At 41.7% G+C, this 20023-nt stretch overlaps 1 protein-coding gene across 2 annotated transcripts in view; it reads left to right on the plus strand.

Moving 5' to 3' along the window:
- LOC138503492 (hatching enzyme 1.2-like) overlaps positions 1-20023 on the plus strand; it is a 650573-nt gene that overhangs the window by 576534 nt on the left and 54016 nt on the right. For both annotated transcript variants that reach the window (XM_069623268.1, XM_069623269.1), the window contains exon 12: positions 8285-8504. In XM_069623268.1, coding sequence (XP_069479369.1) covers positions 8285-8504 — 220 coding nt within the window. The remainder of the gene's footprint in view (positions 1-8284; positions 8505-20023) is intronic.

The raw sequence follows: 20023 nt of genomic DNA on the forward strand, positions 1-20023 counted from the left end.
GTAGTTCTTCATAGGATGGAGCATCCTGACAGGGGCCTGTGAATATGTCTTGCAAGGGGCTGCGTCCTGCAGAGGTGATGGGTTCCCTGTCCTTGGTCATCATGCAGAGTGAGGGCAAGAGAGGTTTCTATCCTGAAAAGAGGGTTCCCATATTCATGAAACAGGGGAGGTTGCAGTGATCAGGAAGGTACAGTGCAGCAAGGTGATGGAGGGCTTGGGGGGAAGGAGGTAGTACCCCACAAGCGGAAGTAGTGTGGATGGCACTCAGTTATACTGCACCCTAGAATAAAATGTAAATCTGTACTTACATCAATGATCTTTATATCAGGGTGCTGCCTTACCATGGCAGCTGAAGTTGTGGGCACCAAACAGAGTAAGGGATCCAGGCATGCTCCATAGAGCGTTTGTGATAAGTTGGAGCAGGGCATTAGCAGTCCCCAGCATCTGAGAGAGAGAGAGAGAGAGAGAGAGAGAGAGAGAGAGAGAGAGAGAGAGAGAGAGAACAAGGAAGACCGAGAAACTGCTCATAGGAGAGTGGGAGGCTAATTTAAGCAGCAAAGAAAAGGAGAAGGTTAAAAGGAGAGATGGACAGAAACACATCAATCAGAATGAAAGAGAAAGGAAGGAAAGAAAAATTGAAAGAAAGTGAAATGTAGAATGGCAAAGCAAGAAAACAATGGAAAAAATGAGCGAACAAACTAACTAAAGAACGGACATAAAGACTATGAAGTAAAACCTACAGGGCGTTTAACATAAACAAAGCACATATAAATGTGTAGTCTTATTTAAATGTAGCTTCTAAAAGACACAATATTAAACCCTAAAAATGATCAGATTACATGACCCAAATTTCCAACAAAGATACCTCAAGACTCAGAATGCAGGGATCCTGGAAACACAGGGTATGCTGTTGTGCACAGGGAGATGCAGCTGCACAGGCCATTGGAAGTATAGGTTTCTTAAGAAAGGCACAAGGAGTGGCCTCTGCCCCTGACCCCAACACAATCAAGGCTTAGGCTATCCCTTGACAACCATTGACGGCAGCAGGCCTGTCCACTTTGAAGTGAGCAACACTTGCTAGTTTTTCAAGCTGCATGCTAACACTTCATGAAGCCTGCACCCAGCAGGAAAGGAGTCAGATGCCCTGCAGCCCAGCGCTCAAACTGGCTTTTTGTTGTGGGTTTTTGTTTTGTAACAGGGAAAAAGGTCCCACTAGCTGAATCAAAACCAGTGAAAAAAGACACTCCTGCCCGCGTTGTTCAACGAGTATGGGCTAAGTGCCCGCCTTACCCCCATGTACTCAGTGGCAATCATTCAGACAGTATTCATTAGACACAGTGGTAGAAATTCAGGAAAAGAAATTTGGAGGCCATCCATGGCTTGATTTCATACAGAAAGGCTAAGAGCATAGACTGGAAATCTAAGGAAAAAGTGGAAAAGGACGAAAAGATGTGGGAGTCTTCAACCTAATAGTGTGCTTTGAACATAACTGACATAATACTATCTGCAGAAATGGTATTAAATATACAGAAAATCTGGGAATTGTGAAATGGATCATTGGGACACCATTAGAAAGAGGTTCTTGGGTTGAAAATGAGTTCTTCACATCGGTGGAGATCGTGTGAGTGATTGAAACCCATAACAGAATCCTGATAGAACAAAACTTGGGACACAGAGAGGGACAAGTGAGAAGAGAAGGGTGAGATGATCAACAACGTTGCAAGTACAAGAACTAAAAAAAGGAACCTTGAAGAATGACAGTTTAGCCACACAGTTTAAAGCTGGTGCATAGACGCTAAGCAAGTTGTTTGTGTTTCCATGATCCAGTTAGGTGTAAACTTCTGAAACCTGATATTTAAGGAGCTTACTGATATTAAGGAGCTGACTGATGATTTGTGATTCTCGTGATGCTCATGTCTTCTTTATGTTCTTTGCTGTATGTTCTTTAGGGTTTAAAATGTTTATTTCATTAGCAATACTTGGCAAAGGGTAGTACAATAAAAAAGAAAACAACCATCACAAACAGTGTGGGTCAACTTTAGGACAGTCAGGTCATAATAAGTAACGTAACTGTGACATCAAGCTGAGAGAAAAAAGAAAAAATACATATAACAAGCCATTTATTACGCCTATTAGTTACTCAACAGGACACTAATATACTACCAGTAATACAAGCAAATCATATCCATGAAACATTTCAACAAACATTTTCCATAAGCACAGAGTATACATGAATATCCAGCACTGAGAAAACTGAGTGGACAGGAAGGGTAAGTGCTGTAACGCACTATGCACTATAACAATAATATGAGAACAAGTGTGGCAGAAAAACCTGACCATAGATCATTTGTATGACAGAGACCGAAGACTCCGGCAGAAGGAGCATAGAGACTGAACCGATGATCTACTACAGTAGGCAACGGATTTCCGTAAGAGGATCTAAGAGAAATGTAATATACAGTTAACAGTAGTCAGATGCCTTCTAGGTCCCTGATTTATGCATTTTCCTTTGCAGGGAGCAGATGCACTGAGGAGTTGTCCCATCTAAATGGAGGACACCCACTCCAGACAAAGCAATTGAGTGACAGCGAAATGATGCAACTGTCCTATTTATGTACATATAGAGTGCCCCAGTAGGCATCATCTGTAGTCCTGAAGAAAGCAGCAAACTGTTTTTCCCCGCTGAAACCGGTTGACAAAGATGGGCTCAGGGTGATGACCTGATCCACCTGACTCATAGTAATGAATATATGAGCTTGGTTATAGGACATTCTTTGTTTTTATAACACGCAGCAGTAATGAGACCAATGAACATTGGACCACATATTGTTGTGATTTTATGATATGTCACACCAAGTGGCAGCAACACAAATAAAAGAGGATTGTTGACTCCCACACGGTGTGCACCTTTTTAGAGTATTAGAAAAGTAGTTAGCCGGGATAGGGTGGGTTTTTTGGCTGTCCCCTTCACTTATACAGGCGATACACCAGCACCAAACTAGGGACAGCTACTTCGAGGGATAGAGAGCTTCCCCTTATAGGGACATGTAAGTAGTGTTAAGGACTAAAGCTGTAGGCATAATTTGTTTAAGTAAAATAGATTCTGCTTGTGATGTGTTAATAGTTACAGGGGAGGAGACAGAATCCAGTAACCCATACAACTCTATTTGTATTGAACCATAAGCACATGAGCCATAGGTATCCAGGAACAGTCCTGGAATATCATTGAATTTATCAAACTCTCCTTTGGGTTTGAAAATGATTCTTTCATATGTGGACAAGGTCAGTAATACCTCTACCCAGTCTTCGATACAGAAGAAATTGGAGGATATCCATGCACACAGGATAATTATTTTGGCAAGCATGCAGCTTCATAGTACCCAAACCTTGTTTGAAAATGACAGGTATGCTAGATGAGGGACATCCCAAAGAACTGAAAGGGTAGTCCTTCTAGGAATTGTAAACTCCAACAGTAGGCCCATCCTCTCACAGACCCCTTCCCAGAAGTCTCTGGCTCTTTTGAAAAACCAAAGTAAGTGCCTTTATGTTCCTTTTGACTGATTACATTTCCAGCATTGGTCACTCTCTGAAAGGCGTCTCTTAAACATTAGTTCTGGTGTCCAATATGCTCTAAAAAGAAACTTAGTCTGAGAGGTCCACAGAGCCCAATCCATGCTTGTCAAGCATTTCTGCCAACTTCCAGTGCTAATCACCTCACCCGGTTCACCAGCCCAGACATTTTCAAGCTCAGAATCCACTTTTCAATTGGATACAAGAACATTGTATAATGTGGCAGCCAGAGGGACCGCCCGGGCACAAAGGTCCAGCATTGACCAAATATCACTCTGCACAGTCATCTCTGGGGCGAGTTCAAGTTTAGCAGTAAAAAGCCATCTTAACTGTCTGTAGTCGACATAACTACACTCTCTCAAATCAAAATTCCTACACAAACGCCAAAAGGAATCCAAGATTCATTCTCAAAAAGGTCTTGGATGTACCAAATTCTGCCCAAATACCAGGATGGCCAAAATAAGACCTTAATATGAACATTCAATGATGGATTGAGCCAAATGGATGCCTCTGGGAAAAGGAATGGGTTTCTGTTCAGACGTCTTGATAAGGAGCACCAGCACTCATGCAAGAAGACAGTAAGAAGACTCAATGACCTAGAGTCATTTGAGGTCATTGACAACAAGTCCCTGGGTTCCAGTTGAAACACACTGTTGGATTCAAACTCAGTCCACTTGTCTGGAGCGGCCTCCACCATACGACATAAATGCCTCACAGTGAATGTGAGACGGTACTCAAGGAAATTTGGCAAATTCATACTACCCTTTTTAAATGGAAGTTGCATCTTCCACAGGGGTAGCCTAGGATGCTTGCCATCCCACAGAAATGTCTGCATAAGTGCATCAAGCTCATTGAATATCCTTTTTGGTGTCTTCAGTGGAAGCATGGAAAGGACATAGTTGACCCTTGATGCCATGTTAATTTTGATGCAATTTAACTTGCCCCACAGTGAAAACTTTAGAAGTGACCACTGGTCTATGTCAGTCCACAGTTTAGTTAAGATGCATTCAAAGTGATCTTTGGCAATGACTTGACCTCAGGGCTAATGAAAATCCCTAGGTACTTCACCCTTTCAGGACACCACATATTCATGTCCCAGTGATTAGAAGTACCTCAGACTTGCTCCAGTATACCTTATACCCAGAGACTTCATAGAAGACTTGGATGAAATGCATCAGGTAAGACATGCTCAACTCAGGATCATGTACAACCACCAGATCATCTGCATACCGGCAGATCTTGCCAGAACACTCCCCTCTTCCAAGTTCACAAACATTTTCATTAGCCCTCAGCATTATAGCCAACGGCTCCATCGCTAGAATGAACAAGAAGGGGGAAAGTGTGCATCCTTTTATTGCCCCCCTCTTCAGTTGAAATGACTAAGCCAATAGTGAGCACACTGGCAGTGGGGTTTGCATACAGTAGCCCTACCAAATGCAGAAAAGTTGGTCCAAATCCTATTGCCTTCAGGCGTTCGAATAGGTAAGGCCACTCAATCCTATCAAAAGCCTTCTCTGCATCACGGGAGATTGCTGCCACAGGACCCTCTATCTTACTTCTTTCATCTATGGTCAAAAGTAGCTTCCACATGTTATCCGCCAAAGATCTTCCTGTTACAAAACCAACCTGATTTTGGTACAATTTACAATCAATATTTATCAGGCTAGTTGGTCTACAACTTTTACACTGCTTCAGAGACGTATCCTTCTTCAAGAAGACCATCACTAGAGCATGTCTCATAGAGAGGATCCCTTCCTCGAATGATGCAGAGTACATATCACACAGCACTTGAAGTGTACACCCAGGTAGAATCCGATAGAACTCAGCCGGGAGCCCATCCACACCAGGAGTCATGTTACCCCTAACATTTGAGATTGTGGATCAGATGGCCTCGACTGATATTGGGGCTTCCAACGGAGCGGCAAGATCTTCTGACAGCCAAGGAACATGAGTCTGATTTAGAAAAGAGGCAATTGTGTCGGGCCCGTATTCTGATTAAGATTCATATGAATGGTCATAAAATTCTTTGAACACTATGTTAATGTGCTTCTGAGCTAGCAATAGGTTATCAGAGGTGTCTCTCACTGCTGGAATGGTCCGCTCACTCTCTGCCACCTTCAACCTGGGTGTAAGCAGCCTCCCAGCTTTTTCTCTGTGTTCAAAATAATGAATCTTACACCTGAACAAGATGATCTTATTCATTTAATACTTCTTCTTTCTAAGCTCAAATCACACCTCAAGGTACCGGCTAGCAAAATAGCGTTGCTTAAGGGCCCGATTCATGGAAATGTATGCAGAAATCCTGCAAGGGCTACGCGCCAAGAAGGACACTGCTCGAGCCTACATGCAGAATAAAAATTGCATGCCCAGGGTATTCATGGAATCAACTGTGCAAAGTAACCATATTCCCAAGTCATGCCCAGAACACCCCTGACACGCTCCATACAAAGCAGAAACATCCAGAACAGCTACCTTTCCATGCTCCCCCGGACGCAAATACATGCACCCTTTAAACAGTGCATAGGGTCCCTCGAAAGCAGGCACACCGACGACATGCGTAAGAAAAATCATAAATCTGCGTGCGATCCCCATAAATCGTTGCTGCACCCCGCTGCACTGCGTACATACACCCCTAAGTTAGATTGGAACCCCGGATGTGTACACGTACCCCTAGATCCCATATGCAAACCCACATTTGTGCTGCGTTTCCTCACACAAGTGTACTTATACCTGCCTTCGGGAGGCGTACAGATTGAGGGATTTGTGTGGCCATTACTATTCCAAGAGGCTGCATGGATGGTTCCATGAATATGTGTCATTGGGCACAATTGTGGGCGAGCAAGGGATTGCCTGCTAGCAGTCCGCCTGTGTTCTGCCCCCTTCCCAGCCCTCTGCGCAAACCACACCCACGCTCTGCGTGGTGTATGGCGCAAAGGTGCTTGACCACTCTCAGACATGCCGAGCCTGCTTAAACTCTTCTCATGTCCAGGAAAAGTCCCACGCAGGTGATTCCATCAATCAAAAAATGGAGATTGCGTCTTAGTCAGTGTATAACGTAGTGAGAGGTGCATTGTTGTATGTTCTTGTGAGTGCTCTGAGGCCTGAGGGCATGTTGGCGCTATATAAACATTCTATAGAATAGAATAGAATATAATAAGTTCCAAAACCAACATTTTCTTAATCAAACCAAATTAAGGACTTAAAAACATTGGATGATTTCTCCTTATTCAATAAATCATGGAAAGGGACATTTCAAACCCACTAGATGCATACATCTGGGGGCCCGATTCTGAGCTCGGGTTACAATTAGCGTAGAAAGGTGACATTCTCCCCTCATGTTTTAAGCACCACCATTCTGAGGCGGATGGAAAAATTGGAGGGGAGATGCTGTGCTTTCCAACTGTAAAAGCTGATACAAATCTGTGTTTATGGCAGCAGTGTGTACACCAGTTACATTACAACTCTAAAAAGTCTGCCACATTTCCTGTTCATGAAAGTACCCTTTACCCTGTAGTATATGAGAAACGTGGTTCATCTGAGAAATGCTTTCATATAAAGGAAAAAGGGTGCAGTAGATATTGGTGACACCTTAGAGGTGCCATATTTTAACCCCTTTTTTTTTACATGCTACCAGAGTTTTTGGAAGGAAAATCCCCTCACAGTATCTGTCCTGCATTACTGATGGTTGCTACGGATGTTGTCAAGCCATAAATCAGGCACATGCAAAGTAAATGCTTTGATACCAGGCCGCCACATTCTCACTTTGATAGAACATAGTGCTTATAAGAAAAGTCTTCTTCCTTCGTGGAGGAACACTTTTCTATGTTTGCATGCACCTCGAATTCAGTCTCTGAATGTGTGTGTGTGTGTGTGTGTGTGTTCGTGTGTGCAAACATTTGGCAGACGAAAATTGCATGTCCCAAATGAGTGACTCTTTATGCATCACCATGAGTGCACATCTTGCCACAGACACAATCTATGCCTACTGTATTTTAGACATGGAAAAGCAGATCTTTGGAAGTGGGGCCATAGAATTGAATAGCCAGGTCATGGCTTGATGTCTTTTGGAGATTCTTGATTTTAAAAACATCAATCTATGCTCCATTCCTGAAAAAGGAGTCTCTTCCACAAATGCATGGATGGTGTCATCAAGGAACTCCATTCAGATGGGTGTCATTATGTGATTGTACTAGCTTCATGTGACATTGCAGCACAAACCAACAACATGTCTCCAAGTGTCCACAATTGTGGAGATGCTTTCAGAATTATCAACAATTAGGTAGTATATATCTTACAATGCATTGGCTGCTGAAACATTTCTGAGAGAGGCTTCTATTATCCCATACTAATCTTATTACGTGGCTAAATCAACAAGGATTTGGCTAGTATAGGTAATAGAAATAAGGAAATAAATTGCAACTGAATGATTAAATTAAACTTTACAATGTTGCTGCAGATTTGTATAACTTTAAAATGAAACAGTAAACTAATTTATTTCAGTAGCTCCGACTGAAGGATTACCCCTTGAAATAAATAGCAAAACACTGTTGATGTGAGCAGACAGTGAGTCATTGGTCAGAATTTAATATGTTGTCCCTAAAATCCTTTCTGCTGTGAAAGACAGTCTTCTTACAAAGGCTGACAGATAGTTTCAGAATGAGATCTTTATAAATTTACGGCAATGCACCAACATGTTGATTTTTCCATATCTCAGATTTCTGTGAGCATCCTTGACTTTTCGCTGGAGGCTTCCACTAACTGTGTGTTCGACTACTTGCTCATTATGGACGATACTGCACCTACCACCCTGGTTGGCAAATACTGTGGGAAGCCAAAATTCCCGAACATCACCTCTTATGGCAACACTATCAGATTTAAATTCATCTCTGACATGTCTGTGCAGAGCAAAGGATTCCAGCTGAAATACATCACTGGTAAGTTCATGGGTAAGCGCTGAGCTCAATATGATCACTTCCTTTTGAGCCCATTATAGTCTGTATTGAGGGTGGATTATAGTCTGTATGGAAGGTGGCAGCCAAACCTGAATGTGGACACTCATTTGAGTGAGACCACACTAGATCATGGGAAAACCTACGTCTGCAATTCACTTTGAAACAAGAACCGTTATTCCCCTGTCACCCGATTGTGTATAGTTTTCAATGAGGGTTGTAATTGTATGCTTGCCATGCAGGTTAGTTGTAATTGCATAAACTCGAGGGGTATTTGATGTGCTAGATACATTTTATAGAGTCTATGACTATTTACACCGAGTTAAAGGTGATGTGGTTTCATGATGACAAAGGAAACTGGTCAAATTGAGTGAGCCACCTGCAAGCTCAAAAAGACATCCATAACAATGTGTCTAACACACAAAACGTTTGAATATTTTGTTTTTAATTGTTCTTCCGCATCAGGAGAATGATGGGAGTAAACCCCCTCACTCTCATTCAAGATTCCACCCACCCATTCTTGTTTATGTAAAGTGCCAGCAGTGTCCTGATGTTTTTAGGTTCTTTCATTCCCAGGGAAGAGATGCTGTTATTTGCTGGATCAGACGCACAAAACATGCATAATATGATATTAGTGGCCATGAGGTCTGCCATGCCTATCAGACATACCTATTGAAATTGAAATACCATGAGCTCCTGAGGCACCTACCAGATTTTCAGACCTGCAACAGGTTTGCTAAACACAGAAAACAAACACATTCGTTTTCCAATGTAGTTATCCAAGCAGGAGTTCTCAGGATGCAGTTCCTATTTTACAAATTATCCTCTTCGTAATGACAAGCAAGGTGTAATAACTTGGGATGTAAACATGGTTCTTATGTATTCAACATGTTTTGTTACTGTGGAAAGAGAAGCTGTTCAATATCTAACATGCTTTCTTCTTACCATGCTACAACACACATTCAAATTCAAATTGAAATTTTATTTCAAATCGCCAGCAAAAACTGGATTTAAATAGATGTATCCATGATGAAGAGAAAGAGTTTTAGCAAAGAGATGTATTTAGCAAAAACATCCAAACATTTGTTTCATTATTTAAGCATTTTTCAAAAAGACAACTTTTCAAAAGTCAAAGTAGTTCAGCATCTCAAATTACATCTCATGTATGTGTTTTTTTTTAATTCATTTAGGTTGAGATGTCATTTAGACTAGGAATGATATAAACACAGGATCAATTACACAAGACGTAGGTGGTCCAGGGCTAGGATGACTTTAGCATAGATGGTGGGAATCTGTGAATGAGTAGCTTGTTGTTGAGAAGGACAGGTAATGGGATGCAGAACCTGGGACATGCACAATGCAAGAGGCAAGGCTAGTTCATTTAGTGTAGGCCTAGTGTCATTATATAATATATCACACATATTCACATAGTTACAGCTGAACATAGGAATGGGGAATTCTAGCTGGGGTGGACTGTAGTTGGTTAGGAGGGAGAGGGTGGGTGCGCCCCTTGGCAGTACAGAAGATGAAGCTTTTGGCTGTTCTTGAAGTTTTCAGGAGATACAATAGTTTGTATGTTAAGAAGGGCTGAATTCCAGTTGAGAGGAGGCAAGTAAAGAAAAGGAGCAAAAGTGGAAGAAGGGGAACGTGGGTATGGGACAAAGAGGTTAAGGAGGGACGAGGTTCGTGAAGGAGAGTAGATGAAGTCGGGAGGGGCAAGAAAGTTGATGTATTGGGCATTTCAATTACAAAGATCATATAAGGGTTTAAAAAATCACTTTTACTGTATTTGAGACGGCAAATGTACCTCCACATATCTGCTAATATCCTTTCCTTGAATAAAATGAAAAAAAGATGACAGGACGGTGACCTGGAGCACCCTCACATTCAAGGACTACCACATGAAACACAGATTCTCTCCCTATATAAGAGAACCCCCATTATTTTAAAGGTGATGGGGACTCTGTCGTCAAAAAGTTCATTTTGTCTTATGAAAAGCCTTTTGAGGAAGCAGCCAACATCATGGGTGGCATGGCTGGCACAGATGTACACAAAAAACTAAACACATTCTTGAAACCAAATCTCTAATTAAAGGAGGCATGAACGGTCTCTAGTATTGCATAGGATACTGATCATTGTTTTGTATTATCTCTCTAAAGCAGGGTTGTCCAACCCCAGGCCCTGAGGGCTGGATCCATGTCAGGTTTTCAGGATACCCCGCCTTAAATTTGCATACAATGATTCTAAATGTATGCATGTCTCCTCATGAATAATAATGAGGGATATCCTGAAAACCTGTCTGGATCCCTGCCCTTGAGACCTGTAGTTGGACGACCCTGCCTAATGTTTATTATGATTAAGGACATTTGGCAGCACAAATGAACCCAACCATCCACATGAGCCCAAACTGAAGTGCCTCCCCTTCCAGCAATCAGGCAGTCAGTCCTGTTTCCATGAATGGGAAACCATGCACTTAATCTGTAGAATAGGTCCGTGGACTAATGTTCTGCCTTCACGTCCCCTTGGACTGCTACCCTCCTTAATTCAATACAATAAGTAGCATTGACTTAGTCAACAACAGAACCGTTGATGTTAGCTTTGGGGCAATCCAATTTGGAGAGTGTTGGAAGTATTAAGCGTTGCTGCTAGAACTGATAGCTTTAGGGTAGTTTGTGAGCAGCCTAATCCTGCATCGTTTAGAACTTTTGGGGCAGAGTGGGAGTGAACTACTTGACAACATGCTTGTATGAACAGTATGGACACATTTAACAACCACAGTCAATGTATTAATAAAATAAACATTATAATAAATAAATATTGTACTATGATAAAATAACACTCAACTGCAAGCAATGTAAAAATAAAGGATGCTGGTGAATAGTGTTACTCCAAAATTATAACACTTTAAAGTTAACATTACGTTACTCACCTCTGCTTTTTCTGAAGGAGATTTCTTTCAATGGATGTAGCAAACATGTTGCATTGAACTAACAATCACGAAATACATTTCATTTGTCTTCGACTCACATCCCACAACCCCAATGTTCAAAGAAAAATCAAGCAGGTTTCCTAATAAAGGGATTTCCTAATAAAATCAGTTCCTACCTATGAAAGGAGCTCTCCTCAATGAAAGGTAGCAGTGTCAAAGACATTTGTCAATGGAAATCTATCCTGATCCAAAAGTGTGCAGCACTGTCCATTGTACCGCTCAGGAAAGTAATCAAGTGCATGCTATTTAAGGTAAGTCTCTAAAAATTCAGAGAAACGTTAAATACTGGTCAAAGTGCCCCCTCTTACTTGTCGACAACAGGCCTACCAGTCCACCCCATGTAGGTAACCTTTAAGTTCTCTATTGTGTCCAAGACAGATTTGTACTAACATTAGCTCCACGCAGGTTCGCATCACGGGTCCATGCTTAGAAACCTCTTTGGTAATAGGCGCCTTATAAAAAAAAAACAATTATTATAATTATATTCTATAATTACATACATTCCTACATGCATTTGTGCATGTGATTATGTTTTGTTTGCATACACCTTTCCGTTCCATTTTTTTTTTTACATGTGTATTTCAGGTAACTAGGCTGAAAATAAGTCGTTTTCTAACATTTTGTGTTACCTTTCTTCCATAGCTGTTGTCCTGTTGTCCTATGTTTTCTTGCATACTTTGCTTGCTAGGTTCTGAACTCATGGCACAAATCATTCAAACAGATGTAAGATTTTGTCTGCCGCATGCTTTCTTCTCCAGTTCACCAGAAGTGTCATTTACAGTCCAAAGTTACTTTTCCAATATAATTCTATAGAGTGCGTCCTGGGGGGAAGTGAAATTGATGCCTTATCCTTGTATTGTGTAGAGGGTTGAGTCAATTTATTGACAAGCAGGGAGGCAATTCCATAAAGCTGATATTGCTGCTATATAGATCTCAAATGTTATCATGTATGTTACATGGTGCAGAGGTTTGGGGACAAAATGATATCTATGCTTTAGCAAGACTAGAAGGTACATCTACGGAGGTAAACTACAAATCGGTTATTTGCTATTCAAATCTAATGAAAGTGGATTATGAAATAATGAGATTGGCATCAAATGTCAACAGTTGTCCCTTTATGCAATACACGTTAGAACAGAGACAATTTTCCAACTATATAGACACATAGAACCGTACCTATAAATCTGCGCTCGAACTTTGCATCCATCATTTGGAAAAGGTAATCCATTTGGTGGGAACAGAGAATCGGGGGGAGAGATTTTTTGGGGTGGAGAGCCCTGAAACTGTTTTCGCGATGGCAAATCATAGTATTCGAGACAGCCATGATCTACTTCTGATGGTATATTGAACAGGCTATGGCAAATATTACAAGTAAATAAAGTAAGCACGTCCATAATCAGAAAAAAGCGTCTGTGATCTGCACAGTGAAGAAACAGATAATAAACGTTTTTTGTGAGCTATAGCGTGCTTGTGAGAGGGCGAGAGAGAGGTCCTGCAGTCCTCCAGTAGAGCAAGCTTTCTAGGGCCTATTGGGCAGTGGATCCTCTCTCCCGTTAGGCTGGGAAGTAACTTCAGAAGGCATATTGGGAAACCATTGCTTGGAATTGGAATGGCAAGTAGAGTCTGATCATTTGTGGACGGAAGTTGGAGGTTTTTAATGCTGCTTCTCAGTAAAAAGGTGCATGGCCATAACAACTATATTGGGCGTTGGTCTAAATGTGAGTGTTGTGAATGTGAAGCAGTATATTGAAAATGTGTTTATCTGGTCCCTGATCGCGAATTACCTTTTAACGTAATTGAACTGAGTGTACACTTGCTGAAGTGACGTGCTTTGCACCTGAAAGGGTGTCAATCATCTTTATTATTAAAATTGCATTTGTTAGTGTGTACACTCTTTAAAGTGCCTTACATCTGAAGGGGCGCTATTGTGTTCTAAAATTAAAGTTCCATCTTTAAGAAATGCCAGAGACATTGGGCCTCATTACAAGTTGGGTGCGAAGGGCACCGGTAAGGACACCGGTGCTGGTAATCCCTTTGCGCCCTATTCCGAGTTCCCTTAGCGGGTCCCTTCCTTAACACCTGGTTTTACCAGGCATTAAGGACGGGACCCATTAAGGGACTTTAGAGCTAATAATGGTACCGCAATTTGCGGTACCGTTATTAGCGCCTTCCCCCTTCCCATTGAGCCCTATGGGGGCTCAAATGGGAATGGCTTTTTCAAGGGGGATTTACCGGTCACGCAAAGGTCGGAATAGACCGGTAAGTCCCCATTGAACGAGGGCGGACTCGGTACCTGTACTGGAGGTACCTCCATACTCAGAATGAGGCCCATTATCTTGGCCCCCCATTGTATTTTCCAACAAGAAAGATTGTATGGGTGTGACCATGGCTTCACCATTAACCCCTTCACCCCTAAGTACCTTGTCTCCAAATATTGAAACTGAGGCTCTTTGTTTGAAAAAAAAATGTAAAGCTAAAATGGAAGATCATTTACCTGTGATGCAGAAAGGAAGTAATATGGGTATGGTACTGCAGGAACGTGATTTGAATCTATTGCTGCCCACGATTAAAAAGCAAATATAGGGACTAAGCTATAACAAATCTGAAAAGGATAATACTTCAATTCCATAGTGATCCATTCCAAGGATCTCGACTTGGTTGCCTTCCTAGATGCACGATGGAAAGATAAGGCTGTTAACCACCTTTGCTCAAAAGAAACACAACAGTTACTGGTTAGAGAAACTCTACAATTGACTAGAATGGGGTTCTCACTGAAAGCAACAAATCCACATACATTTGAAGAAATGGAGTTAACAGAGGAACTAGGAAGACCCTTCCTGAAAGGCCCGGAGGCATTAAGGAGAAGACCGTGTAGTCCTTGGGGCAACAATTATAAGAGATCGACTATGGTGGGCACAAAATAAAACAACAACCACCCAACATCGTCAAGGAACCTTAGGATAGTCGTGGACAACTGACATCCTAAGGAATACAGGTCTAGGTACCAAGACAAACATTCAGAGAACAAAGAAGGAGGATGGGAGTGGTTAGCAGGGGTCCTAGCATCTAACTCCTAATGCCAAAGGAGTGGGGGAAGATACTCTGAATGGTTTCACTCTGGGTTGCTGGAAGACTAGAGGTTTTAGACACCTTTTTGGCAAAGGGGAATTTCCTTATGAGATGGTCGACATAGCCTGCTTTCAGGAAACTTGGCTAAGAGGTACTCCTTTCCCCAGAGGCTGCGCTTCTTACATTAAAGGACAAAAGGGACGACCTATGGCAGGCTTGCTCTTCCTAGTAAATCTCCACAGCGGCTTTGAGGTAACCTGGGTATCCCCTTTAATCCAGACTGTCTTGCTCGAGATGCACATTTCACATCCTAACAATACAGGAGGTTAGCTAATTTGCAATCTCTACTGGAACTCTAAACCTGAGCTGGCCAAGAACTTTATCAATCAAGTCCTGAACGAAATTGACGTTGCCAGAGTTGCAAGAAAAGACTTAAAGATAATTATATGTGGAGACCTAAATATTAATTGTTTCAGTCCGACTTGACCTTCATAGAAAATCCATCTCCAAATTCAGATGAAGCAGTCCTTCGTGGACTAAAGTGGAGAAAGGCTCTAATCATAAGAATTATTGAGATCTTAAACAGCCTTACAATGGGAGATTCACCACCAAGCATGACTTGGAAGAGGGCCAATGAAGGTCAGATTTGGATTACATCTTTGCCTCTGATAACCTTAGACTGTACATAAGGAATCTAGTAGTAACAACCACAATAATGAGTGATCACAACATTTTACAAGTACGGATCACAGGACCATTTTACAATGCCCAACAATCAAACTCCGGAAACCTTGCTGTACACCCAGACAGATATAGGTTGAGACTATCGAGAGGAAACATAACTGCCCTGACAAAGGCTCTTGACACGTCTCCAATGAAAACTGACATGCACTTCCAAAATCAGCTTTGTTTATATTCAGAGGAAAGTAATCACTACTAGAAATTCTGGTGAAATTTGGAGAATCTTCAATTCCATGGAGGCTCCTCAAAAATCCCTGCTAACAAATCCAATTCCTGCAGGAGAGTGGAAAATTCACTTCAGCAACCTTTTTTGCAAACCAATAGAGTCTCACACGGACATAGAAGATCTGCCACGGAGTGCTTAGGCCTTTGAAATAACAAAAGAAGATATTATGGAAATCTGGTCAAACACTCCAGCAATTCGAGATTCACAGGACCTTACGGGCTAACCAATACGATCTTGAAGAAGAATCCGGTTGAATGGGCTTCTTTTATGTTTGACTTGTTTACCCAAATAAAACTCAGAAGGAAAATAACAGCTTCATGGACTACCTCTACCATAGTCCCAATCTTCAAAAAGGGTGATAGGTCTTTACCTGGGAACTACAATTACTGGACGTAATGGGGAAAATATTTGCAGCCCTTATTCTGAAGCGCCTGACTGCTTGGAGCAAGGAAACAAACCATTGTGATCCCTGGCAGTCTGGCTTTGAGAAGGACACTGTTACCTTTTTGAATGTGTTCTTGTTAAATTTGTTGAAAATGTGATCTTCACTAAAGAATAGTAAGAAAATATACCTGGCTTCTGTGGATGTATCACAGGCATTTGACTGTGTTAACCGCGAGACCCTGTGGTCTAAATTAAGAAACTGAGGGTGTCCATGAGACATACTGGAAGCCATAAAAAGCCTTCATGCATCTACTTCAGTGATAATATGATTAAACAATGCTGGAGAGCTGACTGAAGCAATTACAACTACAATTGGTTTAAAACAAAGTTGTGCTTAGCACCAGTGACCTTTAACCTGTACACCGCAGATATGGAAGAGGCGTTCAAAGGTGTCAGGTGCTTTCCGCCAAGTATAGTCGGAACACCTGTCAATAGATTGCTATATGCTAATGATGTGATAAACTCCGATTGGACTTCAGTGCCAACTCGACACACTTGTGACATATTTAGCAGCAAATGGTCTGACGATAAATACACTTGTTAGGCAGAATCATATGGGAACACCACACACAAGTAAGACAACAAGTGCAAGTACAAATTCACCTTTGGTACAAGCCTGTAGTACACAGTAAAGTGGGAGCGATGGCTGAGCAGCCAGACTTATTTCAAGAGTAAAGTGAGCAGTATCAGAAGTTACACAAAGGACAGCAATTGCTATGGTTCAAACAAGCACTGACTCAAGGTTTCTGAGTAAAAGAATATAGATTTATTTACACCATCAGTTATAAAACAGTTCACTAATATAAAGCAGCAGAAAATCACAATCTTAATATGCTACACAACACCCAATCAATTCTGGACAAGTTAAGCTCAAGATGAAGTGTGAGCAAAATGGCACTCCAACAACTTAGAAAGGGCGGGAAAGACAAGGTTATTCAAAATCAGCAACACCAACAAGTAATAGGCAGGGCAATCTAGAAAAGGCTTACTACAACTAGGATTCAAATCAATAGGCCTGGGCCAATGTTAATGGTTCAGAGTCTTTGCAGAGGATCACACAGTTTAGAGTAGTTTGCGGTTAAGTCTTTGCCAAGTGTTCAAAACAAAGTTGGTTGAAGGAAAAGTTATTTAAAAGAGTAGAGAGGGACAAGCCCTTGGATTAGCGAAAGATTTAAAACACTTTCACCATGGTTGGATGGAACAAACAACCTGATTTGAACAGTACCTTAGTAGAAGAAGAATGCTGTAGCTGAGGCAGAAGTTCCTGGCAGGTCCTGCAGGCTCATGGTTTCTGAAGTGACTGTCGAACTGACAAGAAGGAGAAAGACTGGAGGGTCCTGCACTGTCCAGGGAAGAAACCAGCAGCAGAGCAAAGCGACAAATAAAGGTGCGCTCCTTAAAACCCAAACAGGGTCCAGTTCTCCTGGCTATCCGTTTCACTGCAGCGATGCACAGCAAATTAGACCAGGGGAGGGAGGCCTTGCTTGGCGTTTGGCAAACTAGTTGGTCCCACCAGCTCCAGGGGAGAAGATTCCTTGCAGATCTTCCCTGTCATTGAAGTTTCAGGCGATTTGGACCCACAGCAGCTTCTCTTCGGTTCTCTCGATCCAGTGGTGACTCTGCCTTCCAAGTCCCAGAGACCTGCTTTTATGCAGTTTTCCCCCCATTCACACAGCCTGGCTGTCAATCACACAGCAGGATGGCTGAACTGGCAGGTCAGCCACCTAGCCAATCAAACTAGAGTGTGACTTGGGTCTCCAAGGAGACCCTGTGCAGGGGGCCTCAAACCCCTCCCTCACATCCTATCCACCCACACACTCAGACGCCTAAGGCAGGTTTCTGTGCAGAAGCCCGCCAAAGGACTGTGAACAAAGGAACCGAACCTAGTTTGGCGTGCAGAATAAAACACCAGAAAGACCTTTACAACAAGAAATGGCGAATAAACCCAACCGGAACCAAATAAAATTAAAAGTGGTCCAGCGGATTAAAGTTCGAGGCTACCAACATAGCCTCTAACAGTACCAAGGCTATTTTCATAGTCTGCTGTAGGAAAAATATGGTGGCTACCACTGCCACCAGTGAAATCTTAGAGAGAGGGGAAGAAAATAATGTTCCATGAGAGACAGACAAAAAGGGATAACTATTAACCCTTTCCAGTACTCTATGGAAGATAGTTTGTACTGGGTCTGTAAATTTAAAAAGACTAGTAAAGTCAATGGCAACTTTACATGTTCTGGGAGACAGTAGTCAGTCCCAGAAAATGGGGTTTAAAGTGGGAAGTCTGAAAAAGACAACCCTGTGTCACTGCACTAAAGGTGCTGGCTGTGTGACACACAGTAAAAAGATGATGCCTATGGAGTAGGTGATACTCGACGGTCTATGAACACAAAAATGTAAAACACACAGCAAAACACATGTAAGAGTGGGAAAAAAAGGCTCACACTCTTACCAGGTGAAAAAAATGTATCCCAGAAATCCAGCAAAGCTGCTGAGGGACTCAGTAGGTAAGGGAAATTAGCCATTCTGGAGAATTCTCCCTAACAACACTTAAGTCTGGTGTCTTGATTCTCGGGAGGAAACCCAGGGGGAAGTTGAAAGGCCGTAGCTGGTCTATTGAAGGAACAAAAATACCCTTGACAACTCAAACGACCTACTTGGGCATTTCAATGAAATGAAAGTTTAGTCTATGTACATCGGGAGGAGGAGCTAAAAAGGAAGACAAAATGCCTGGCTGTACAAGCAAAGATAATTAAAAAAACGCTATTGTAAATGTTCACTCATCCCAATACTCACCTTCTACAGGATGAAAGTTTGCCCCATATTAACATACGAGTCAGAAGGCTCGTTATCGTTGTGCTGGAAAATTTGGTCATTAATTCAGGGCACCTTTTGGAGATATGTTCTTTCCTTACTAAACTCGATGCCTGTGGTGATAATTAGGAAACATCTCTATATTCTCTGACTCTTTTGGAAAACCCTGTCATTATACAGAAAGTGCCTTATACCATCATCTGAAGGAGGGTTCAAGCTATTAAACCAGGCTCTCCATGCAAAAAGTGAATAGGCACTGGAAGAATGGACTAGCAAATGCACAGGTATTCTAAAATGTATTGGCCAGAGCGACAAAACATTAAAAGACAATCCTGAAAACGTAAAAAAAAGCTCTTTATAAAGACTGGATCGAAACCATGAAGGTAGTCACCGACTACAAACTGTATGGGAAGTACTGCAGGGAAGTCAGAAGCTGAGGAAAAATCCCTCAATTCTTAATGAAATTCACATCAGATAAGCAAGGACTCCATTTCTCAGGCTACAACTGAACCTTCTACCGACAAGGGAAGTGCTGGAGGCCAGGAAACCTAAGGAACACAGGGACTATCATTGCAGACTCTGTAATCACTCGTTGGCATTTCTATACCACCTAATCATGAATTGCCGGGGAGTTCTTGTACTACCGCACTTTAACAGAAACAAACATTTGGACCCAGTTGATGTTAGGGACTAGGGTTTCTGTAACATTTGCTTTATTGGAATATGTTGTGATCGTCTTTAATAAAATTGACAAAATGGACAGCCTCCAAATGAATGTCGGGCATGTTTGAAATGTCTTAGTAAGAAATGTTGTGGCTACATGGGGAGGGTTGTTACATTTTCTTTCTTTCTTATTGCCTTGTTTCATTGTGTTTTTGCTTTTCTTTTCTTTTTTTCTTCTCTCTTCTTTTTGTTTTTCTCTATCCAAAACATTGTGCTTATATTTTGAGTAATAAAAGCTGAAAGGTTTCAACAGGAAACCATATGCTAAATAAATGAAAACAATAACAATAATTCTTCAATTCATAATATTGATTTACCCCTTATTAGTTCCTCCCTACTAAACACTGCCCTCCCACATTTTCACAGAGGAAGAAGATGCTTTTAAAAGTACAACAGTTAGTGGAACTAAATCTGACTTACATTGCACTGAATATGAAGGGGAAACGCATAATGCCCAGACCTGGGTGAATTTTCACCTGATGTTCACGTCTTTGCTTCAGG

This window comes from Ambystoma mexicanum, chromosome 11 (assembly GCF_040938575.1).
Source record: "Ambystoma mexicanum isolate Mex_15411 chromosome 11, UKY_AmexF1_1, whole genome shotgun sequence".
Taxonomy (NCBI): domain Eukaryota; kingdom Metazoa; phylum Chordata; class Amphibia; order Caudata; family Ambystomatidae; genus Ambystoma; species Ambystoma mexicanum.